Source organism: Halichoerus grypus, chromosome 11 (genome assembly GCF_964656455.1).
Source record: "Halichoerus grypus chromosome 11, mHalGry1.hap1.1, whole genome shotgun sequence".
In the NCBI taxonomy this organism is placed as follows: Eukaryota; Metazoa; Chordata; class Mammalia; order Carnivora; family Phocidae; genus Halichoerus; species Halichoerus grypus.
The window spans coordinates 110,106,447-110,130,674 of NC_135722.1; the positions used below are offsets into that span (position 1 = coordinate 110,106,447).

A 24,228-nucleotide genomic window follows, 5' to 3' on the forward strand; every position below is an offset into this window, starting at 1 on the left:
CTATTTCCTTAACTAAATATAGAGATTCCTCTTGTTAGGAATTCATGATTTCCTCATTACTGTGTACTTCCAGCACTTAGAATAGTGGTGGCACAAAACAGAAGCAAAAGAAGGAAAGAAAAAGAGAGAGAGAGAAAGAAAGAGAGAGAATATGAATTAAAAAGATGCATAACATACCTCTTCTAGCTGAGTACAGTATATAAAAATAGGGATGCTAGAAGTTTTAGACCTCATACAGACTGCTTTTTCAATTCTGTTTATATGTTTTCCTATGCATAATTTTACTGAGTGCCTACTATGGGTAAAACACTGTACTAAGGACTGTGAGAGTTACTAAAAGGAGTTAGGAAAATAAAGACTTTTCTAGGAATGCAAAGTACTGCAGAACCTTCCAAAGTAGAGTAAGATACCTCAGAAAAAAAAATGAAAAATTAAAAAATATGATTGCTTTTAATATTTAGGATCTTAAGAGAAAACAAATCTTCAAATGTTCGATTGTAGAGTAAAAAATTAAACTAACATCTATTGGGCAGATTTAAATAGAAATTAAATCTCCTAAGTATGTCACAGATGCTACAGAATACATATTGGGAGGTAAATCACGCTGATTAGGAAATGTGAAAGAGATTTATGTCAGTTTCCTTGAGAATAACCCTAAAAGTGATCAAATCATTCATTTATTCATCAGATATTGAAAAACCTACTTGTGGCAAGCCACTGTTCTACACGCTTGGATAGAGCAGTAAACAGACAAAAATATCTGCCCGTATGAAGCTTCCATTTAAGTGGAGGAATACAAAGAAAATTAATTCAGTGAAATGCATGGAATGTTAGCTGGGGATATAGGCTCTGGCGAAAAATAAAGAAGGAAAGGAGGGGGGCTGCGACCTGAAACAGCATGGCCAGGGAAGACCTCGCTGAGGTGACGTTGGAACAAAGAGCTCAAAGACAGAAAATGACTTTGTGCAGAATCTGGGGGCAGCAGCCTGGGCAGAGGAAGCAGCAAGAATAAAGCTCTGGTGGGGAGTATGTTGGTCTGTTCACTGAGCAGCCCAGAGGCCAGCACGGCTGGAGCAAACTAAATGAGGGAGCGAAAAGAGGAGGAAATCAGAGAGGTAAGAAGCCTGACCTTTACCTGTGGGTTGATGGAAGGGTTCTGTGACTCTGGATGAGGTAAGGAATCATGAGGGTATTCCCAAGAGAGGAATGATCTCACCTGATTTATGCTTTAGCCAGAACATTCAGACTGCTTGGCCGAGAACCGACCAGGGAGGGAGGGGCAAGGGTAGAAGCAGTCCTAGTTAGGCGGCGGCCGCACTGGCAATGCCGTCAGTCAAGGTATTAGCGGGTGAAGAGGTATGTCTGAGTACACTCTGAATATAGAGGCAAGATCATGTTTCTGGCAGGACGGACACACATGAGGAGAGGTCGGGAGTTAACAGTGATTCCAAGACTTTCGGCCTCTGTCATAGGAAGGATGGAGTTGTCACGGACTTTCGTGGGAATGACTGTATGGATAGAAGCCAACGTAGAAAGTTTCAAGGGGGAGAGTGAGAATCTAAAATGTTGCTGATAGTCTATGGAATGATCAAAAACTCACATGTTTTTACAGAAAGGGCACTTTAGTGTGAGTTCTCTCATTTACCGTATCATTTCTGTAAACTGTTTATTTTTGAAATTGGGGTTTTATTTTTCCTATCTTTAAAAATGGAAATAACACCCACCTCGTGTGTTGTAAATATTACTAGATTTCATGTACAGCATGTACATGCCTGATCTCCAGAAAGAGCTCAGTTCTTACAAATGTTTGTTTTCTCTTTCTGTCCTTCATTAGATCATTTTAAAAGTCTGAATATATAAAGTGGTACACCGAAAAGAAAAGTGACCTGATGCTCAGATTTTACATCTAGGAAAATGCGAAGAGCTATTTAGATGAACCCAAAAAGGGTTTCATGAGACTTCTAGATCCAGAAATGCCAGTCTGAGTCCTTAGAGAACAGTCAAGGTCAAAGAGGGAAGGGTAAGAGCTAGAGGCTCACAGATTTTTTTCAGTGAACAATCAGTCTTCTTGAAGTGGAGAGGAGAAGAAAAATGTAACAGAGAAGCAATCTGTGCGGCTAAGGTCTCAAGAAGCATTTTAGCAGACACGCTAGAAACTGCCTGATATTACCTGAACAAAAGACACTGTGGCATCTAAACAGAATCTCAGGAGAACACAAGAGGGAGAGGGAAGTGTAGGGACCGATACCTGTACGACGGGAAGACCTGCCTCCCAGCACTGCTGGGCAGGGAGGGTTGGAAAGAACCCAACGTTAAGAGCACCTGCTCATAGAAGGCGTACACTGGCAATCTAATACAGAGCCCGTTTTAGGCCTCGTCCAGAATGGATCCAGGCCATGGGAGGGGGATCCATTTGGGCAGAGTGGGGACAGGAGGGGACACTGAGCATCTCTAGGTTGCATCACATCTGCTGTTTTCTCCCAGATAGATAGTTGTTCGGGGCATGTGGGTGGCTCCCGGCCTTGCGCTCAGTGGAGAGTCCGCTTCAGATTCTTTCTCCCTCCCCCTGTGCCCCTCCCCACTTGCACACACACTCTCTCTCTCTCAAATAAATAAATAATCTTAAAAAAAAAGATATATAGTTGTTTAGATTGGTGTTGCTTATTTTGTTATCTTTACTTCCTGAAAAACCTTAAGGAGAATTTATGTGACATGCTAACTGGTATTTACTAATTCTATTTATTGTTTGGATCTCCCCAGACTTCAAAGTTGCTAAAAGTTGATATAAATAAATAACAAGATTCTAACATAAGAAGGAAGGTGGCCAAATATGGTAGTATATGAGTGTATCAGCCAGTGGCTTGAGTTAAGCCAAAAAAAAAAAAAAAAATCCTGGGTGGAGCTGAAGCGGTCACTCTCAATTTTAAAACAAAAGACAAGAAACCTAAGCAGGAACTCATTCCTAAAAAATGGGCATGAAAGCTTGCCGCCGACACACGGCAGTCCAAGTCTGGTTAGCAGTGGAAGTGTGATGTGGACACAGTCAGGAGGAGTCCCTTAAACATGGCTTGTAGCTCAGGAAAGCACTGGGCTTCCTCCGGACGCTGGCCCTGCCCTTGTCTGGCGCACTCGCCTCTCCTCCCCGATGGGCTAGTCTTCCTGCGCTCTGGGCTCGGGCGTCGCTTCCCGGTTCCCCGTCCGTGAGGGGCTCCTGCTGTTTGCTCCAAGTCACTGTACATCCTTCATGGTTTGTACCGTTGTTTACTCTGCGTCTGTCTTTCCTGAGACACTGTATGGGCAGTTCCTTGGACACACAGTGTATCTATGTGCTTGCTACTCTACATGCACAACTTCAGAGAAGGGCTGGGAGCCAAGGCTTTACATGCTTTACATGCCGCACTGAATGAAGGTCAGGAATGTCCAGGCCATGAGGCAGGAGCCTATCAGCTTCCTAACCACCGTATCGCCAGCGCTTCCCTCAGAGCGCCCTTCAAGTAGCTGCTCCCGGTACCTCGGCTGGATGAGTCAATCGATGCACGAACAGCACCGCCACCCCGGCCGGTCTCCCCTCATCTGCACAGAACCCTGTAACGACACTCCCAGCAGCCTGTTCTCGTTTCCCTCTCCGTCATGCCTCCGAACGGTGTGAGCCACGGCTGGACCCGAGCCCCGGCGGCCGCACAGCGGTCTCAATGGACTCAGCGTCACAGCTTCACGAGGAAGCCAGAGCCGCTGCTCGTCACACGGTTCCCACAGCAGCTCTGTGCCCTCACCCCCTCCTCCCCGCCCGCCTGCACGGCGACATGGCTGCCCTGCACCCCACAAGCTGCTCTGGATTCTCACCTGGGACACACAGGAGGCCCCTGTGAATCCCAAACACTAGCACTGACCTCAGGAAAGCGCTTATCTCTGGACGTTTGTAACAACAAAAAAATTAACACAGGAAAACAAAACAAGTGAAAAAACCATATTCCTAAGTGGTGGCAGAAATGATAAACGCTGCATATTCCCCGGTTAGAAGGACGGAAGACAAGCTACGGTCAAGCGTAGAAGTTATCCTGAGGGCTAGGAGGGTGTTCTATCATTACAATTAAGGCTAAATGAGTATAAAGCTTTTAAGAAATTACACAGTGTAAGTGACAGTGGAGAATTTTTCAGCTGTGATGATTATTTGATACACTTAGTATAAATAATCATGCCAGAAAATTATAATTCATGTAAAATTGTTTTAAATATTAAATTCAATATCAACGTGTTTATTGTTACATGCATGTAATTAAGTGCACTTACACATATATTACACGCACAGTGTAACAGGCTGCCTTTTCCAGCTAACACAGTTCCTGCCCTTGATAGGAAAGAAAAGCGAAAAACACTGACACAAACATGGGCTGACAACTTACCAGAGCCACGCAATTAGAGCACACCAAGAACTTAGAGCACTTCTGCCTCCCTAGGTGACTTAGGGACTGTCTGTCCTTCCTCCCGGCCTGCCCCACGCTCCTGCCCGCTCCTTCGCCCCCTCCATCTTCTGGCACTTACTGCTTATGTGCAAGCACAGCTGACAGACTGACTGACAGACAGACAGACAGATAGTCAGAGTCCCTGACTGGTTCTTCTCTACCTACTGATTTTAATGTCAACTTCAGATCCAGGAATTTTTTTCTCCAGCAATCCTACAACCCAGAGGTTAGTCATATTAGAAGCCCAACAAACGTTCAGATGAGTCCTGGCGCCTTTAAAGGAGTCTCACTTGTAGCTGGCACAAGGGAGCACGGAGGGAGGGAGAGAGGAAGAGCAGGTGAGGGAAGGGCCCCTGCAGCACGGAGGGAGGGAGAGAGGAAGAGCAGGTGAGGGAAGAGCCCCTGCAGCACGGAGGGAGGGAGAGAGGAAGAGCAGGTGAGGGAAGAGCCCCTGCAGCACGGAGGGAGGGAGAGAGGAAGAGCAGGTGAGGGAAGAGCCCCTGCAGGGAGTGTCTCCAGAGCTCAGAACACAGATCAAGTGCACGGGGCTAAAGAGAAGCTTCACCAGCAGAAGGTCAGTTCTTTCTGTTAGCTCAAAGATGAGAGGGCGGGTTCAGAGAAATCTGTAGGTGGGAGAGAAGGGTCAGACTTCTCAAAGGGCCACATTTCACAGTTTGAATCTTCTCTATAAAGTAAAACATAAGGTGCTCGGCTAAGGGAAAGGGAGGTGGTGACAGAATGGTAAGTAGTGCGTGGCTGAAACAGCCACGGTGGAACACAGGGGCAGGGCCAGCCCCTCCCTCACTGGACCCCGTCTGGTGTCGCCAGCAGAGCTCAGCAGCTCGTGTATGGACAGAGACTAACCCAATGCAACACTTTCTAGGAGGGAGGCGGCACAAGGGAGAGTGAGATAGGATAATGAAGATTCTGGAAAGGGAATGGTTGAAGTTATGTGCCATGGATTCCAGGCTGAGTTGGGCAAGAAGAGTCTAGAGAGTCTAGTTCAAAGGTGTCCAGGGGTTCAAAGGTGGAGCAGTCATGAGCAATGACAAGGCTGAAGCTGCGGACAGGTACGTGCTTCATCTAGAAGGACTCACGATCGCAGAAGTCATGGAAAGGAGGCCGTTTGTGAAGCAGGTGTGACCGCGGACGACGAAGGGAGTGAGACTCCACGAAACCATGCAGGGGACAGGGGACACTGCGCACACCAACTCATCAGTACCGTTTGCTGCTCCTTTCAGAAAATCACTTGAGATCCCTCCTTATTCCATTCAGTTTTCCTGCAAGGTACCTGACTGGTCACTCTGAAGAAACTTGATTTGTTGAAAAAGGAAAAGAGAAAAAAGCAGCTCCCTATGGGGAGGGTAGGACATGCTCTAAAGTGAATTAGTCACGGTTATGAATCTGTGTCAGTTACCAACCACACAACCCACATATATTACAAGTGTAGATTCTTCTCTACATTCTCAAAAGTTATGAAGAGCCACAGTGAGTAAAAACAAACACAAAAACAAAAGGAGCACTTTAAAAGAATGCCCCGTAAGCACTGCGGACAGCCTGAGAGCGGCATCGTCCCCGGCTGCCGGCAGGACAGCGACCCCGGTGCACACGTCCGCGTCGCTGGAGTCACGCGCTCCGTCGCTCGGGGACCGACTCTCACCTGTATCGCAAGGGCCCGAGCTACGACACCTCCAAGGTACTGTAAGGGGTCTTCTGGGCCTTCCCACTTGCTCTGCCATGCCAGAGGACACTGCAATTTAAAAAGGGTCCAAATTAAGTTTACACATATAATATTACACATAATAGACCTTTAACATTAGTGTGATGGGGAAAATACTTCGGCATAATCCACATTATGTGCACCATGAATTTATTTCCTTAAGATGATGTCTGTTTTTCTTTGAATAAAATGAATGACAATAAATAACATAATAAAATGAATGACAGAGATAGAATGAATTAATCTGTTTCTCTAAAAGGAGAGTTTCTATAATTTTGCTATTGGTGATAATGTGCTATAAACATCAGGGTGCATGTGCCCCTTCAAATCAGTATTTCTATATCTTTTGGGAAAATACCTAGTAGTGCACTTGCTGGACAGTAGAGTAGTTCTAAATGTCCATCGACAGATGAATGGATAAAGAAAATGTGGTTCATATATACAATGGAATATTACTCAGCCATCAGAAAGGATGAAATCTTGCCATTTGCACAACATGGATGGAGCTAGAGGGTATTGTGTTAAGTGAAGTCAGTCAGAGAAAGACAAACACCATATGACTTCACTCATATGTGAAATTTAAGAAACAAACAGATGAACATAGGGGAAGGGGATAAAAACAGAGAGGGAAGCAAACCATAAGAGATGTTTAACTATAGAGAGCAAACTGAGGGTTGATGGAGTGAGGTGGGGGAAGGGATGGGACAGATGGGGGATGGGTATTTTTTTTTTTATTATAGCCTTTTTTTTTATTATGTTATGTTTTTTTTTTTTTTTTTTAAAGATTTTATTTATTTATTTGACACAGAGAGAGGTAGCGAGAGCAGGAACACAAGCAGGGGGAATGGGAGAGGGAGAAGCAGGCCTCCCGCCGAGCAGGGAGCCCGATGTGGGACTCGATCCCAGGACCCTGGGATCATGACCTGAGCCGAAGGCAGACGCTTAACGACTGAGCCACCCAGGCGCCCTTTATTATGTTATGTTAATCCCCATACATTACATCATTAGTTTTTGATGTAGTGTTCCATGATTCATTGTTTGCGTGTAACACCCAGTGCTCCATGCAGAACGTGCCCTCTTTAATACCCATCATCAGGCTAACCCATCCTCCCACCCCCCTCCCCTCTGGAACCCTCAAGTTTGTTTCTCAGAGTCCATCGTCTCTCATGGTTTGTCATGGGGGATGGGTATTAAGGAAGGCACTGTTTGTGATGAGCCCTGGGTTTTGTGTGTAAGGGATGAATCATTAAATTCTACACCTGAAACCAATTTTACCATATATGTTAACTAACTAGAATTTAAATAGAAACTTGAAATTAAAAAAAATAAGATTTTTTTAAAGTAAAATTCTTGAAACAATAAGCAAACATAAGCTGGTATATACCAAGTAGCAAACCACTGTTTGCTTAAAACAATATTCAGTACATAAGGAAATCAAATTAAAATTGACAAGTTCATTTTGTAAGTGGTAAAGATTTTTTTAAAAAGTCTTCATTCCTCCAGAATTTCTTCAAACTCTAAATAGAGAAGTATAATAGAAATTTCATCCCCAAAACCACACTGAACTATATGATTAAAAGAAATTAAAAAAATACTCTAAATTAAAGTTAAATAAGTAAATAAAACCATTCTAAAAAAGTTATCTTTTAAATACCTGACCTTCTATTAACTGGTATTCTCTATTAATACATACTTCTTTACTTCACAATATTCTTTACGTTCATGTGCATCATCATAGTATACCTTTTCTGTGAGGGTTTGCTGGACCTTCCAAACATTATATAAATATTCAAACTTCTAAAGTGCAATAATAAGGAGAAAACATCAATTTCATACCCCAAAACACTGCCTGATTATATAGTAGAGAAACTACACTGTGGGATATATCAACAATGCATGGAAAACAAAAATTATAAGATAGTGGGAATTCAGAGTGTAAAATATCTGGTTTAATCACTTTAGATGTGTAAAGTAAGCTTTCCTCAGAATATGGCAGAAAAGTGTCTGAACAGTGCTTTGAACTGAGACAGGTGTGGTGATTTTCACACATGACCCACTCCAGCCTACACGCCGACACCAGCGGCAGTGAGGGAGAACACCCTCCACCTAGCTTGCTCGTGACACCGCACCTCCCACACCTGCTCTCCGAGGAATATGCTCCAACCAACCTGCCCTCAGCACCATCCGTCTGAAGCATCATCACAAGCCTGGCCGTGGGCCAGCAGTGCTGACAGGGGCAGCAACACTGCTAAGTGACCCCTGCCCTGGGGAGAAGGGAAGATAACCACACACACCAGGTGGACTGCAGCCCCAGCAGTGGGCTGGGGGCAGGCATCTGGTCTGACTGCAGGCCCTGCCCACCAACGAAACCCCAGGGGACACCTGCAGGAAAGGACCCTGCAGTTCGGTGCTGCCACAGCTCTGGAAAACATCTGGTCCAACCCGAAAATGAAAAAGACAATTCCAGAATACACGTGCACGCTTATGTTCAAGGCATCATTACTTACAACCAAGACATGGAAGGAACCCATGTGCCCATCGACAGATGAATGGGTAAGGAATACGCAACACACACACACACACACACACACACACACACACACACTCTAGAATATCACTCCATCTTGAAAAAGAAGGAATCTGTTTGGGACAATATGGGTGAACCTAGAGGCTATTATACTAAGCGAAGTAAATCAGAGAAAGACAACCGTATGACTTTACCTCTATGTGGAATCTCAAACACAACAAACAGAAGAAAACAGAAACAGACCCATAAATACAGAGAACAAACAGATGGTTGCCAGAGAGAGGAGGGGAAGGGGATTGAAAGGTACAGTCTTACAAAGTAAGTAAGACATGGGGATGCAATGGACAGAATAAGGAACGTGACTAATATGGTAACAACTCTGGATGCGGACAGGTGGTAGCTATGTTCATCTTGGTGGTCGCTTTGTATTACATGTAAATGATGATCACTACATTGTACATATGAAACTAGACTCTGTGTCACGTACAGTTCAGCCGAAGTATCAAGAATGTGTTACATATCATGTTTGGGAGTTTATATAAAAATGATTTAATGAAGGAAGTCTTAGGAAAGGAAGTAGGTGCTACGTTCTGAGAGTTGTGCTGGATTTCGACAAAGGCAGAAAGAACTGGAGGGGGTGTTTTAAGCGAACGCTGGCTGGATGCTAACTCTGTGTGAGCACCGAGCGCGTGAGAGGCACCATCTCATGTGCTCCTCACAATAACCCTCAGGAACAAGGGCTGCTTTCGCTGCCATGTTACACAGGGAGCACGTGAAGGCCACATGTGTGGCCCCAGGCAACCTCACTCCAGAGTCTGTCTGTCAGCATCGGTACTGGCTGCGAGGCATCTTACCTTCCCATCGTGCTTTACGCATATTACACCATGTGAGGTTCAACGCAAGACAATTATGAATTAGGAATTAAAATTATAATAATGGGGAAACTAAGGCTTAGAACAGGTTAACTTATCAGTGTTTTTAACTAACTGTTATAGAGCTGGAGCCCAAGTCTAACCCTAAACAGAACCTCTTTCTCCTACCCATCCTTTTCATAACAGATGTCATAGCAGGGGAGGGGTCCACTGCTCATTTCCTTCCCTCTCTTCAAGTATCAATTAAGTACATGGTTATTGCATCAATTAAGTACATGGTTATTCAGCAAGCTTGTGTTAAACAGCTGCTATTTGGCAATCATTTGTTAGGTGCTCTGGATACAAAATGACAACACAACCCCTGTTCATAACAACTTGTGTGAGAAGACAGGGAAAGAGACAAAAAAAAGGGACACTGCAGTTGGTACAGTAACTTCCCTGATAACGACAAGAGCAGTGCTCATTATACACAGAGCTAGCGTCCACCAAATCCACACTCCGTACGAGGGCGAGAGTCAGGGAAGGCTTTCTGGTGGAAATAACACCCGAGGTAAATCTCAAGGAATAAACAGTCTACACTCCGGGAGAGAACGACAGTAGGAAAAGGGAGGACAATTAATAAGGGAGACATTAATTAAGTAAGGACCAGACCAGGAAGCTTTTTGGGGTCTATACTAAGGAGTTTGATCAGGAAAGCAATGATAAGACCAAATTAAACTTGAACCGGGCATGTGACACAATCGGATCTGACTGTAGAGACATTACCCCAGTAGACACAGGGAGAAGCGGCATTCGGGGATGGATGGGGTGGCAGGAAGGGAGTCAGGAAGCTGCTGCACTTTGTGAGGCAGGAGCCAGCGAGGACCTCCACAGGAATGAGGAGAGGAGAAGGGTCCTGACAGCAAACACGTCTGCAGTTGGCGGCACGGACGGGGCAGGCACTGTTCCGAGCATGGTACTTCCGTGCACACCTCTACCCTTCAAAACAACCCTCTGAGGGAGGCATAATCATGAACCACGTTACAAACATTTAGAAACCGAGGGAAGGAAAGTTTAAGTGACCTGAACAAGAAAGCACTGTAGTATAATCTTGGATATTTTCATTTCTACTCTATAATTTCAGTGTTTATTATTACGTGAACTTTAAACACAGCGCCACTTTTAGTGACTCATTTTCCTCTTCTATTGAATATTGTAGTTGTTTATCACACTGCCAAACACCACCACTGCACTCAGAAGAGCCACGTGCTGATGTTCGCCCAGGGGGACGATAATGGTAATCCACGACGTGCACCTGCTGAAGTTACAAGAGATGTCTGGACAGCTTCATGGGATTCAAGTTTACTGTGGCTCCCGAAAATGGGAGCAGCCTTGTAACCACTATTTATTTCAAACACTAGAAGTTGCAATGAGATGTTATAGTGTAAAAAAGGATTCAGTTTAAATTTTTTTTTGAAAAAGGGGGTAAAGAAAAAGAAAAAAACGTAGTTCACTCTAATTCCAATTGTGGATGAAGTGCTTGACAATAGGTAGAGTTTACAACTTATCACTAACTCCTACACTAGCCATAATTTACTTTATAAAAGGTTCCAACTTAATATTACTAAGACCTTTGCTTAGCTACCAAGATTTTACTTTTCTTATCAATATAGAGAAAGAGTTTGCAGAACAGCCCCAGAACTAAGGACTTTCAGACCCGAGGGACGTATCTAATGGAATTGCTCTCTGAAATATGAACACCACTGTTAACAGCTGCTGCCCCGGGAGCCAGGGAGGTGCTGCAGGAGGAGGGCCGGAGCTCACCTCCCCCACAGACACACTAAGGCAACAAATACAGGTAATGCAACTGGTTCTGAAAATGACCTGAGACTGGCAGAGCAGACTGCCACAACTAAACACATAAAGAGGCCACGTCAACGAGGTCATGAACACAGGTGCAATCAGGAACCAAGCCCCCCACCCCCCCGCCGTGGTGACCCAGAAGCAGGAGGGACATATATCCCAGGCACAGAAGAGTGATGGGATCAAGCCCCTCAAGGAGCATCCCCAGCCCTGGGTACTTGCACCAAGGAGAAATACCCCCACAACGTCTGGCTTGCAAAGTCACTGGTGCCTAACTACGGGAGAGCCAGAGGGCAACAGGGAACGGGGTCTCCACTCCCGAAGGACCCGTACTCTCTGTCTCTTAGCCTGAGACCCAGCACAGAATCAGCGGTTTCCAAAGTGCCTGGGGTTTATTTACGGACTAATTTTAGGACATGTGCTGGAGGGGCAGGGATCTGGAGAAGCTTTCCCAAGAAATGGAGTGCAGGTGGGCACCGTTTCTGTCGCCCTCCTTGGGCCCAGCTGGCCACAGGCTTCTCTCCATTTACTGTGCTAGCACCGCTTCTTCACCCAGGTGTTCCATTATGGGCCCACCCCACCCAACTCAGCTGCCCTGGCAGGTGCCACTCCGAAGTGCCTCTTGCCCCACCACACCCAGCGAGTAACCCTGGCAGGAAGTGGCGCCCCTCCAGTGACTTCTGCCCTGAGGAGGTGAGGAGCCAGCAGGGGCCACAGCTGAGCCTCCCGCTCGGCTGCATGGGAAGTTCCTCCGCCCACCCGTGTGACCACAGTTCCTACAGGTACGCCTCAGCCGGCTGTGCCCAGGGTGAGACCTGCCCACACGTGTGATGGTCACTGCAGAGAGCTGAGCTGAGAGCCAGCTCCGCCCAGCATAGCCCGTGCAGCCGTCACAGCCCCGCCACACAGGAGGGGGCCCGCACCCACACTGGGGACACTGGGGAGCGCCTGGCGCTGGCGACCAGTGGGGAATGAGCTAGCAGGCACCACAGGACACCTTCTACATGAGCCCACTACTTTCAAGACCAGGACACATAGCGGACCTATACACTACATAGTCACAAACACAGAGTTAAACAAAACAAAGAGACAGAAGAATAGGATCCAAGTGGGGAAAGAACAAGACAAAACCCTAGAAAAAGAGGTACATGAAACAGAGTTAAGCAATCTGCCCGACAGAGAGTTCAAAGTAATGGTCATAAAGATACTCACCAGACTGAAGAGAAGAGTGAAAGAACTCAGTGAAAACTTCAACAAAGAAATAGAAAGTATAAAAACGAACCAGTCAGAGCTGAAGAATACAATAACTAAAATGAAAAGCACACTACAGGGATCATCCACACATTAGGGGATGCAGAATGGATTAGTGATCTGCAGACAGGGTGGTGGAAAGCAACCAGGGTAAACAGCAAAAAAATAAATAAATAAATAAAAAGAACAACAACAAAAAATAAGGACCAGTTAAGGCTATCTACCACAACATCAAGTCATAATATTCACAATACAGGTGTCTCAAAAGGAGAAGAGAGAAAGGGAAGAAAACGGACTTTGAGAAATAATAGCTGAAAACTTCCCTAACCTGGGAAGGAAACAGACATCCAGGTTCAGGAAGCACAGAGAGCTGCACACAATGAACCCAGAGGTCCACACCAAGACACATAATAATTAAAATGCCAAAAATGATGAAGACAGAATTTTGAAAGCAGCATGAGAAAAGCAACTAGTTACATACAAAGGCATTCATACAAGGCTATGATTTGATTTTTTGACAGAAACTTTACAGACTAGAAGGGAGTAGTAAGATATATTCAAAGTGCTGATAGGAAAAACCTGTAGCCAAAAATACTCTACCTGGGAAGATTATCATTCAGAATTAAAGGAGAAATAGAGTTTCTCAGACAAACAAAAGTTAAAGGAGTTTACCACCACCAACCAGTCCTTACAAAAAGTGTTCAAGAAACTTCTTTAGGTAGAAAATTGTGAAATGGAAAAATTTCACTGGTAAAAGCAAACTTACAGTAAAGGTAATAAATTAATCACTTATAAAACCAGTTTGAAGGTTAAAAGACAAATGTAATAAAATCAACTGTACCTATAAAAATTAGTCAAAGAACACAGTATGAAAAGATATAAATTATGACATATATATAAAATGTGGAGAGGGTTGTAAAATGTACTGCTTTTAGAATGTGTTCAAACTTAACTGACCATCAACTTAATATATATTGCTATTCATATAGGATATTATATATCAACCCAATGGTAACCACAAACCAAAAGCTTTATAAGAGATGCACAAAAATGAAAGAAAAATAAATCCAAGCCTTACACTAAAGAAAGTCATGAATCAAAAGGAAAGAGAAAAGAGAGAAGGAACAGAATAAGAACTACAAAAACAATCAGAAAACAATCAACAAAATAGCAGTAAGTACAAAACTGTAAATAATTACTTAAAATGTAAATGGACTAAATGCTCCATTCAAGAGACACAGGGTGTCAGAATGGATAAAAAACAAGACCCATCTATATGCTGTATACAAGAGACTCATTTCAGACTTAAAGACACACACAGACTGAAAGCGAAAGGATGGAAGAAGATACATGATGCAAATAGAATGAAAAAAAAGGCAGCAATACTTTCATCATACAAAATACTCTTCAAAACAAAGACTGTAAGAAAAGACAAAGAAGGGTATTGCATAATGATAAAAGGATTAATCCAACAAGAAAACATAAAACTTGTAAACAACTTTATACCCAGATAGGGGCATCTAAATACATAAAGGAACTATTAACAGACACAGAGGGAGACACTGACAGTAATAGGGAACTTTAACACACTACTTACATCAATGGACAGATCATCCAGGTAGAAAATCAATACAGGAATACTGGCCTTGAACAACATATTAGGTCAGATGGATTTAATAGATACAGACAGAGCTTTCCATTCAAAAATGGAATACACCTACTTTCCAAGTGCACATGGAACATCCTCCAAAAGAGATCACATGTTACGCCACAAAACAAGTCTCAATACATTAAGAAAGCTGGAATCATGTCAAGCATCTTTTCCAATCACAATGGTATGAAACTAGAAATCACAAGAAAAACACCCTGAAAACCACACACATGTGGAGGCTAAGCAACATGCTACTAAACAACCAAGGGGTCAATGAAGAAATAAAGAGGAGATCAAAATACCTGGAGACAAATCAAAGTGTAAGCATCATGATCCAAAATCTCTGAGACACAGCAAAAGCAGTTTCTAAGAAGCAAGTTTATAGTGATAAAGGCCTCCTTCAAGAAACAATAAAAATCCCAAACAACCTAACCTTACACCTAAAGGAACAAGAAAAAGAACAACAAACATAACCCAAAGTTAGTGGAAGGAAAGAAATAACAAAGATCAGAGGGGAATAAATGAAACAGAGATTTAAAAAAAAACAACAGAAAAGATCAATAAAATTAAGACCTTGTTCTTTAAAAAGATTAACAAAATTGATAAACTGTTAGCCTGACTCATCAAAGAAAAAAAAAAAAAAAAAACCCAGACATTACTCAAATACATATTATCAGAAATGAAAGAGTATAAGTTACATCCTATGCCACAGCAATACAAAGGAGTATAAGAGACTACTCCAAAAAACCTACATGCCAACAAATTGGACAATCTAGAAGAAATAAATTCCTAGAAACATACATTCTTCTACAACTGAATCAGGAATAAACAGAAAATCTCAACAGACCAATAACTAGTAACAAAATTGAATCTGCAATCAAAAACCTCCCAACAAAAGTCCAGGGCCAGATGGCTTCACAGGTGGATTTTATCGAACATTTAAAAAAGAGTTAATACTGAATATTCTCAAACTACTCCAAAAAATAGAAGAGGAAAGAATGCTTCCAAATTTATTCTATGAGGCCAGCCTAAACCACACAAAAAGGAAAAGAAAAGAAAAGAAAAGAAAAGAGAAAGAAAGAAAGAAAGAAAGAAAGAAAGAAAGAAAAAAAGAAAAAGAAAGAGAAAGAAAGAAAGGAAGGAAGGAAGGAAGGAAGGAAAAGGAAAGGAAAGGAAAGGAAAGAAACAAAACGAAAAAAAAAAAAGAAAGACGAATGAAACTGGAGGGGGAGACAAGCCATAAGAGACTCTTAATCTCAGGAAACAAACTGAGGGTTGCTGGAGTGGGGGTTAGGGTGGGAGGGATGGGGTGGCTGGGTGATAGACATTGGGGAGGGTATGTGCTATGGTGAGCGCTGTGAATTGTGCAGGACTGTTGAATCACAGACCTGTACCCCTGAAACAAATAATACATTATATGTTTAAAAAAAAAAAAAAAAGAAGATAGTAGGAAGGAAAAAATGAAGGGGGGGGGAATCGGAGGGGGAGACGAACCATTAGAGACTCTGGACTCTGAGAAACAAACTGAGGGTTCTAGAGGGGAGGGGGTGGGGGGATGGGTTAGCCTGGTGATGGGTATTAAAGAGGGCACGTTCTGCGTGGAGCACTGGGTGTTATGCACAAACAATGAATCATGGAACACTACATCAAAAACTAATGATGTAATGTATGGTGATTAACATAACATAATAAAATTTAAAAAATAGAAAGAAATAAAGAAAGAAGAGAAAGGAAAAAAAGAAAAGAAAAGGAAAGGAAAGGAAAAAAAAGAGAAGAGAAAAATACAGGCCAATATCACTGGTGAACACAGATGCAAAAATCTTCAACAAAATATTAGCAAACCAAATTCAACAATACATTAAAATAATCATTCACCAAGATCAAAATGGGATTCTTCCCAGGATGCAAGGATGGTTCAATATCCACTTATCAATCAACTTATCTTAACTACTTCTAATTTCTTCCCTAAAACTACTCTGTACCCATGTACCCACTTCTCAATTTCCCCATGAACAAAGGATGATTTTTAATTTATTTTAGTCTTTAATTTCTTTCAGTGATGTTTTGCAGTTTTCAACATACAAGTCTTGCTCTTTTTTCTTACATTTATTCCCATGTTTTTACTTGTTTCAATACTATTATAAGTGGAGTTGCTCTCTTAATTTCATTCTGGATACTCTAAATGCTATGAACTAGCTATTCACTACTACTGTATAGAAATGCAACTGACTTCTATATATTGATATTCTTATTGTAACTTTAATATCCATTTTCCTAATGACTGATGATACTAAGCGTTTTTTAAAATGTTTTTATTTATGTAAGTAATCTCTACAGCCAACATGGGGCTTGAACTCACGACCCCGAGATCAAGAGTCGCATGCTCTACTGACTAAGCTAGCCAGGTGCCCCTGATACTGAGCATTTTTTCATGTGCTTCTTTGTCATCTGTATATCTTTTTATTTTTTAATTAAGTATAATTAACACAGTTTTATCTTAGTTTCAGGTGTACAATATGATTCAACACACCTGTCAGAATGGCTACAATCAAAAACACAAGGAATAACAAGCGTTGGCGAGGATGTGGAGAAAAAGGAACCCCCGTGCACTGTTGGTGGGAATGCAAACCGGTGCAGCCACTATGGAAATCAGTATGGAGGCTCTTTAAAAAATGAAAAATAGAATTAACATATGATCCAATAATTCCACTACTGGGCATTTATCCAAAGATGATGAAAACACGAATTTGAAAAGATAGATGCACCCCTATGTTTATTGCAGCATTATTTGCAGTAGCCAAGAAAAAGGAAGCAGCCCAAGCGTCCATCCACAGATAAAGAAAATGTGGTATATGTATACCTCTTGATAAAAAAAAGAATACTTGAATAGACACTTTTAATTTGGAATGCTTATCTTCTCATTAATGAGTTGTACTTAAAAAAAATTTCTAGATAAATGTTCCTTTGTTGGGTCCAGCTAATCTTTCTCCTGTCTGTGGCTAACTTTTTATATTCAAAACTGTATAATCAATTTGGGGATAATTTTTATATATGTTTGGAGATACAGGTGAAGGATTTTAATTAATTTTTTTTTGCTTTGGCTCTTCAATTGTTCCAGTAACTGTCTATTAAAGAGATTTTCCTTTCTCTCTTTAATTGCCATAGCATATCTGGTGAAAATCAATTGATCATACATCAGTGGATCTTTCCCTAGACTCTGTTCCATTCCACTGAGCTATATATTATTAGACTTTTGTCTAATGCCTTTTCTGTGTCTACTGAGATAATCATGTAATTTTTACTAGTCTATTAAAATGATAAATAACATTTTTTTAATTCAACCTAATTTATATTCCTAGAATAAACCCCACTTAGTCAAAATGCATTATCCACTTTTATATTTTGTTGAACTTAATTTGCTAATATCTTGTCAAGAAGTTTTGGGTCTATGTTGAAGAAGGAAATTTATCGATAGATCTCCTTTATCATGATGTCTGTGTTAGCTTCTGCTATCAGGCAATGCTGGTCTCAGGAAGTTCAGGGAAGTATTCCTGCCTCTTCTATTTTCTGGAAGAGTTTACAGAGAGTGGGTATTTCTTCCTTGAATATTAATTAGATTTCAGCAGTGAATTCTAGGAGCTCTCTTTGTGGGAAAGTTAGTAACAAATTCAAATTCCTTAATAGATAGAGAGTATAGGCTATAGACTATTTCTTCTTGAATGAGCTTTGGTAGTTCCTATCTTTCAAGGAATTCATACATTTCATCTAAGTTGTTGAATTTATAAGCGTAAAGCTGTTAAAAATATTCCATTATGCTTTTAATGTCTGTAGAAACTGTAGTGATGTCTCTTGTCTTATTCCTGATACTGGTAACTTCAGACTTCTCTATTTCTTCATCTTTCTCTGGACTATTTAAGTAAAGGTTGTACTTCCATCTTATGTCCTATATTGGCTCATTACACATACCTCTGTGGTATTTTAATTTTATTTTTATTGGTTGCTTTAGGATTTATAGTACACATCTTTAACTTACTACAGTCTACCTTCAAAAAACAACAGCTATTAAGTGATATTAATGAAACTCCAAATAATATTAATAAAACTTCACATATAGCACAAAGGTCTTACAACACTATAATTCCATTTCCACTTGCTAAATGAATAAAAAAGGACAAGGGGAAGAATAAATTCCGGAGTTAAAAATCTCTGCTAAAAAAAAAAAAAAAAAAAGTATATATTCTCTTATCATGCACATTAACAGTATTAAATTAGGGATACTGAAGGAGAATTCCAAGATACTAGAGATTCTGGATATATGCAGGCCCCGTCGTACTGACATAAATCATCAGGAACTGATTTCCATTTGTAAGTGTATCTAATAAAATTCAGATTTCAGTGAAGCTAGAGACGAGGAGGTGGGGGAGTTCCATCCCAGTATGTGATAAGCCTTTGGAGATGAGTATGAGGAGTTCAGTGTTCACAAAGCTGCTAAGTTCCTCTTGTAACAAAGACTACCCTACAACTTCATGATAGAATTAAATTACTCAGTGACAGAGGAAGTGGGGAGAACATTGATGTAGGAAACACAACACCAGGACTGCAGTATGGGCTCTGCCACTTTATGGGACATTTTCTGATCTAAGTGAAGGGGCATGATGAGAGCAGAGCACAGAAGCGCTCTCACCTGGTAAAGTGTTACATAAAACATAAGGTATTTATTCTAATGGAAAAGTGCAAATCACTCACAATTAATAATTATCATTAGGTAAGGCAGCTGATGACTTTTTAAAGCACTATTTGCACGAAGATAGATAAATTTTACAAGAGGGACCCTTTAAGGAAAGTTGGAAGTCTTCCCAGACATTTCATAAGAATGAGCATCTTTTCTTTTCCCCCAAGATTTAGAGACCAACGATGGAGGTGGTCACAGATACTGACGAGTGGAGTGGGGGGGCTGAAAGGTGATGTGGCAGGTGCTTCTGCCAGTTTTTATGGGAATTCTGTCTACACGATGCATTTCTAAAACCTTGGCCTGCATCAGAACCATCTCAAGGGACTGATAAAATGCAGACTGCAGGAGAACACAGAGTTTGATTCACACAGTCAGTCAAGACTTCACACTCCCAAGTTCTCAGGTGATGTGGACGTTCCTGGTCTGCAGACCACACTTTGAAAACCACTGCTAGAAAGAAGACCATGGCAGAGAAAGGAGTGAAAGGAAAAAACTATCCAGCAGAGGAGATCCTAACTCTTAGACATCCTGAAGCTATACAGTAAAGCTCTATATGTATATATGTGCATATCTGAACAGAGGGCATTGCTCAGCAAGAAAGATGAAATGATTTCGTATTCTATCTTTTCAATTTTTATTCATTTAAATTATAATTTAAAGCCCATGTCCTAATATGTAAAAGAAGAGTCACAATATTTAACAGTACTATTCTCTTTAACAAATTATAAATATTGTGACTTTTTACAAAAAAAAAAGTTTTCATAGATTACCAGAAGCTGTCAAAGAAATAAAAAAGTCGTAATTCTAAGAAAATTCTTAATCCAATCATGTCAACACAGTAAGAAAATGTCAAGTACTGAACTATTTCCTAACTTACATTAAATCATATCACTTAATACAGAACTTGTCACATTCAAATGTAATAAAACATTAAATTTTTATCTTGAAATAAATGGGATAGTACTGGATTCACAATTCTTGGTAAAACTCATTGGAAAGTAAATGTCAGAAACTTATTTTATGGATCTTGTCTTGGTGAAGGTCAGCCCAGTCTGAGTCTCATCAGACACCAGGAAACATCTCTAGAGATATTCTCTGTGGTATAATGTAAATGTGCTTTGCAAAACATGCTTTCATCCTTGGAAAGAATTTTAACCAATTTGTTTTCATGCAAATTATAAAAATATTTCAAAAATAGTGATATTTTAGAGGCTGTATTTCTCAATTCAAAGTGTAATATATAGGGGCGCCTGGGTGGCTCAGTCGTTAGGCGTCTGCCTTCGGCTCAGGTCATGATCCCAGGGTCCTGGGATCGAGCCCGGCATCTGGCTCCCTGCTCAGTGTGGAGCCTGCCTCTCCCTCTGCCTCTGCCTGCAGCTCACCCTGCCCTACTTGTGCTCTGTCCTTCTGACAAATAAAAAAAAAAAGTGTAATATGTGTAATATATAAAACTTAATTTAATACATTAATAATGAGATTGTCTACATCCTCAACACACTGTAATTAAGAAGTCGTCAGGCCCTGGTGCTATGCCAAATACAGAAACACTGAGGAGAACTTACTGAGTCAGGGGAAGAGAAAGAGGCGCTATCAAGAATTAAAAATCTATGACTTCTTTATAAAATGCCATTCCTTGGTTTTACTCATGGAAAATGTTTCATATAATAAAGCCAATTTAACTCTTTATCTTTCACTATGGTCTAATAAGCCACATTACAAAACCATTATAAAAAATGATTTCTTCATTTTTTTCAAGTGTTTATGCCAAAGATCACCCAAATGGTTTACAACAGCAGAAGCAAAACAAGAAGCCAGGTCTGCTGATGACTTTTTCTATTTTTCATTTATATCACATACAACCCTCTTGAGCCACCCTACTCCATGCCCTAACCAGCTCTTACTGAGATGAGTAAACAGTAACCCACATGATACCCCTACTTCTATAAACTAGTTTTGTATAGTGTTACCAGTCAACTGCTCCAAAAGCTGCTTTTTACCTAATAAAGTTCTCCTACAGTAACAATAACAAGAGCAACTATCATTTAGAGGATGCTTGCTTTGTACCAAGCACTTTACTTATGATTTAATTTTCATACCAATCCCATAGGGTAGGTTATCTTTATTATCCTCATTTTACAAACGAGAAAAGTAATGTTTAGAGAGGTTTACCTGACCTGCCCAAGTCACATAGCTACCAAGTGGCAGATAGACCTATTCCACGGGCCACTTTCTTGGCCTTTTGTGACATTATTTCTACATGAAAATATTCTTATTGCCTATGGCATTTAATCCAAACACCTTTTCTTTGGCTTTAGAAACCTCAAAATCTGATCTAAGCTGAATTTTCTACACGTCAGTGTGTGTGAGTTCCACCAAACTTGCTGTCCTCCTCTACACTCGTGCTCTATCAGTGTGATTCTCCTCCTAGACCTCACTCAACTGTCATTAAATGCAATCCCGTACATTTTGCCCTTAGACAGCATGAAGTTGGATTTTAAAGAAATACACTCTCATGAAAATTTATCTTTTGGTAAATTTAAATCATTTCTATTTATAAAGGCACCAGACCCGCCTAGGTTCCTGACTCTACAAGTTCTCCCTGCGTGACTCTGGTTAAGTGACTGAGCACCCGCGCCCGTCTGCCTCAGGCCCCTCCCAGTAGAATAAAGGTAACAGGAGCACCACCTTGCACGTGGTGCTTACATGAGCTAACTAATGTAAGCTCTTCAGAGCTCTTACAATCCTTTCTCAGTGTTTCCTTGAAATGCTCAAGGAGCTTTCATGATAGATAATGTATCACTTGAAATAAAAAAGAAGTTAGATACAGCTTATAGAACAATATACTACTACTATGGTATTTTGAATATCATCGTTGATTCAAATAGTCATCTATATACGAAGAAAAACCATTTAAATGCAGTACACAACACAAAGCTGAGATTTCCTTTCCAAGGTAAAGGGAAAAAGGAACATAAGGTTGCCAGAGTATGCCTTTTTGTCTATGCAGAAAAGGAATGGATATTGCAGTGGACTGAAAGTTTGTGTCCTCCCCCAAATCCATATGTTGAAACCTTAACCCCCTAGGTGATGATATTTGGAGATGACGCTTTGGGGAGGTAGTAAGTCATAAGGGTGGAGCAAACATGATGGGATTAATGCCCTCCTAAGAAGGGACAGGAGAGGTTGATTCCTCTCTCTTTCCTCTGTGCTACGTGAGAACACAGCAAAAAGATGGCCATGAGCAAAGCAGGAAGCAGGCCTCATCAGACACCAGATCTACCAGCAATTTGATCTTGAGAACTATGAGAAATAAATGTTTATTGTTTAAGCCACCCAATGTGTCAGAATTTGTTATAGCAGCCTGAACTAAGACAGAAATCTTTTTATGTAAGATACAGGAACTTCCAGGAAGATGATCTTTTATGTAGAAGACTTTAAGTTGACCATCAGAGTTTTCTATATTGAGGGTAAACAGTGTTGGAGGCAGGGGGAAAACAAAACTTTTTTCTTTCTAAATTCCTATGGAACCCTAGTGAAATCTTTTCCAGATGCCAAGTTCTGTAAGGTGTATATTTTCCAAATAACTAAAGTAAATATATGTCAGATACTCCATTTTTTTTGTTTCTAGCCAATAGATCTATAATACATGGATTTTACTGATATTTAAAATGGTTTAATTGGGCATCTGGGTGGCTCAGTCAGTGAAGCGTCTGCCTTCAGCTCAGGTCACGATCTCAGGGTCCTGGGATCGATTCCCACATCCATGTTGGGCTCCCTGCTCAGCAGGGAGTCTGCTTCTCTCTCCTCCTCTCCCCCTCCCCACCGCTCATGCTCGCTCTCTCTCAAATAAATAAAATCTTAAAAAAAAAATAAAATGGGTCAATTATTCAGCAAGAGAAGTGGATTTCCCTTTCTTCTGCTAAAGTACCTTGATTCTCCACTGGGTAACCATCCTTCCCTTACTTGGAGTATGCCACATTACAGATGGAGCTGAATCCATCCTAGCTGCTGGTATACATATTTGGCTGAAGCTCTAGCCAATGAGAACTTTGCAAATCCTGAACAGAGAATTTTAAAGGGGCTAGGCATCAAACACAATCCAATCAGTTTGGATTAAAGCTAATCCCAAGATTTTTGCCTGAGTTACCAGGAGAAAGGTGTTCTTTCTGTTGCTCAGCATGCTAGGATACCATCATGTATAGACGACCTGCCCCAAAGTGAAATCAACATGGAGGCTGCATGTACATACACACACAAGTAAATACATATATATACGCACTCACACACAACATGACGAGACAGATAGACAAGTAACACAAGCTAAGATCCTAATGACAACCTGCAGCTCCTGCGTCGAGCTGACTTAACGCTGGCTACCCTTGTCCTTCCATTGTATCAGCCAATTAATTCCTATCTGGCTACGGTAGTTTAACTTGGGTTTTCTGTTACTGTTAACTCTAAGACTTGGTAAATGTATACATAATGAAAGAGTCATTTATAATAATGAAATAAAAACACATATATTTAATTTTGGCTTACCTTTTGGTTTAATAAAGCACTTGCCAGTTTCTGTACTTCTGAACTCAGTAAGGTAGTTCCTCTGATGACTTTGCTGAGAGCGGCAAGAGATTGATGAATACTTTGGACTAAGCGAATGGCATTAAATTGTTCCAGAATGATGAATGACAATATTGGAGATCCTTGTCGATCACTAGGAGGAGACACCTTCTGATGAATCAGGTTTGAATTCTAGAAGAATAATATGTCAGGTCATACTTAACTGAAAAGCAGCACAAATCACTGACACTAAACACTTCAAAACTTACTAAAATTCCTTGTTGTCCCACTCCGTTTTGAAATACTGTTGTTTTACAGTGGCCAAGTTTATTCAATCTGTGAATACACAGGAAGGGAATTCTGGAGTTCATCACCATTTGAAGTGGTATGGGGGTGGGAACAGGGAATGGGGGAGCCACCCTGAGACGCAGCAGTCAATACAGTAGGAAAGATGGGAAGAAAGGCTCTATAAGCCAATGCAAAGACAGAACAGCTACACCGAGAATAACAGAATTATGGATTTGAAGTAAAAGGTGGTTATTTAACTCAATTTGAAAATTCCCTGTATGTATATTACAGAACCACACTATACATCTTGTACTCAAGGTCAGTG

At 41.1% G+C, this 24,228-nt stretch overlaps 1 protein-coding gene across 5 annotated transcripts in view; it reads right to left on the reverse strand.

The window, feature by feature from the left end:
* The window catches only part of DYNC2H1 (dynein cytoplasmic 2 heavy chain 1), a 310,954-nt gene that overhangs the window by 41,569 nt on the left and 245,157 nt on the right, over nucleotides 1-24,228 (reverse strand). For 4 of the 5 annotated variants that reach the window (XM_078059074.1, XM_078059073.1, XM_078059072.1 and 1 more), the window contains 2 exons: nucleotides 23,598-23,807; nucleotides 6,124-6,213 (listed from right to left, as the gene is read on the reverse strand). The exons of the other annotated variant lie outside the window; for it this stretch is intronic. In XM_078059074.1, coding sequence (XP_077915200.1) covers nucleotides 6,124-6,213; nucleotides 23,598-23,807 — 300 coding nt within the window. The remainder of the gene's footprint in view (nucleotides 1-6,123; nucleotides 6,214-23,597; nucleotides 23,808-24,228) is intronic. 5 annotated transcript variants of the gene reach the window in all.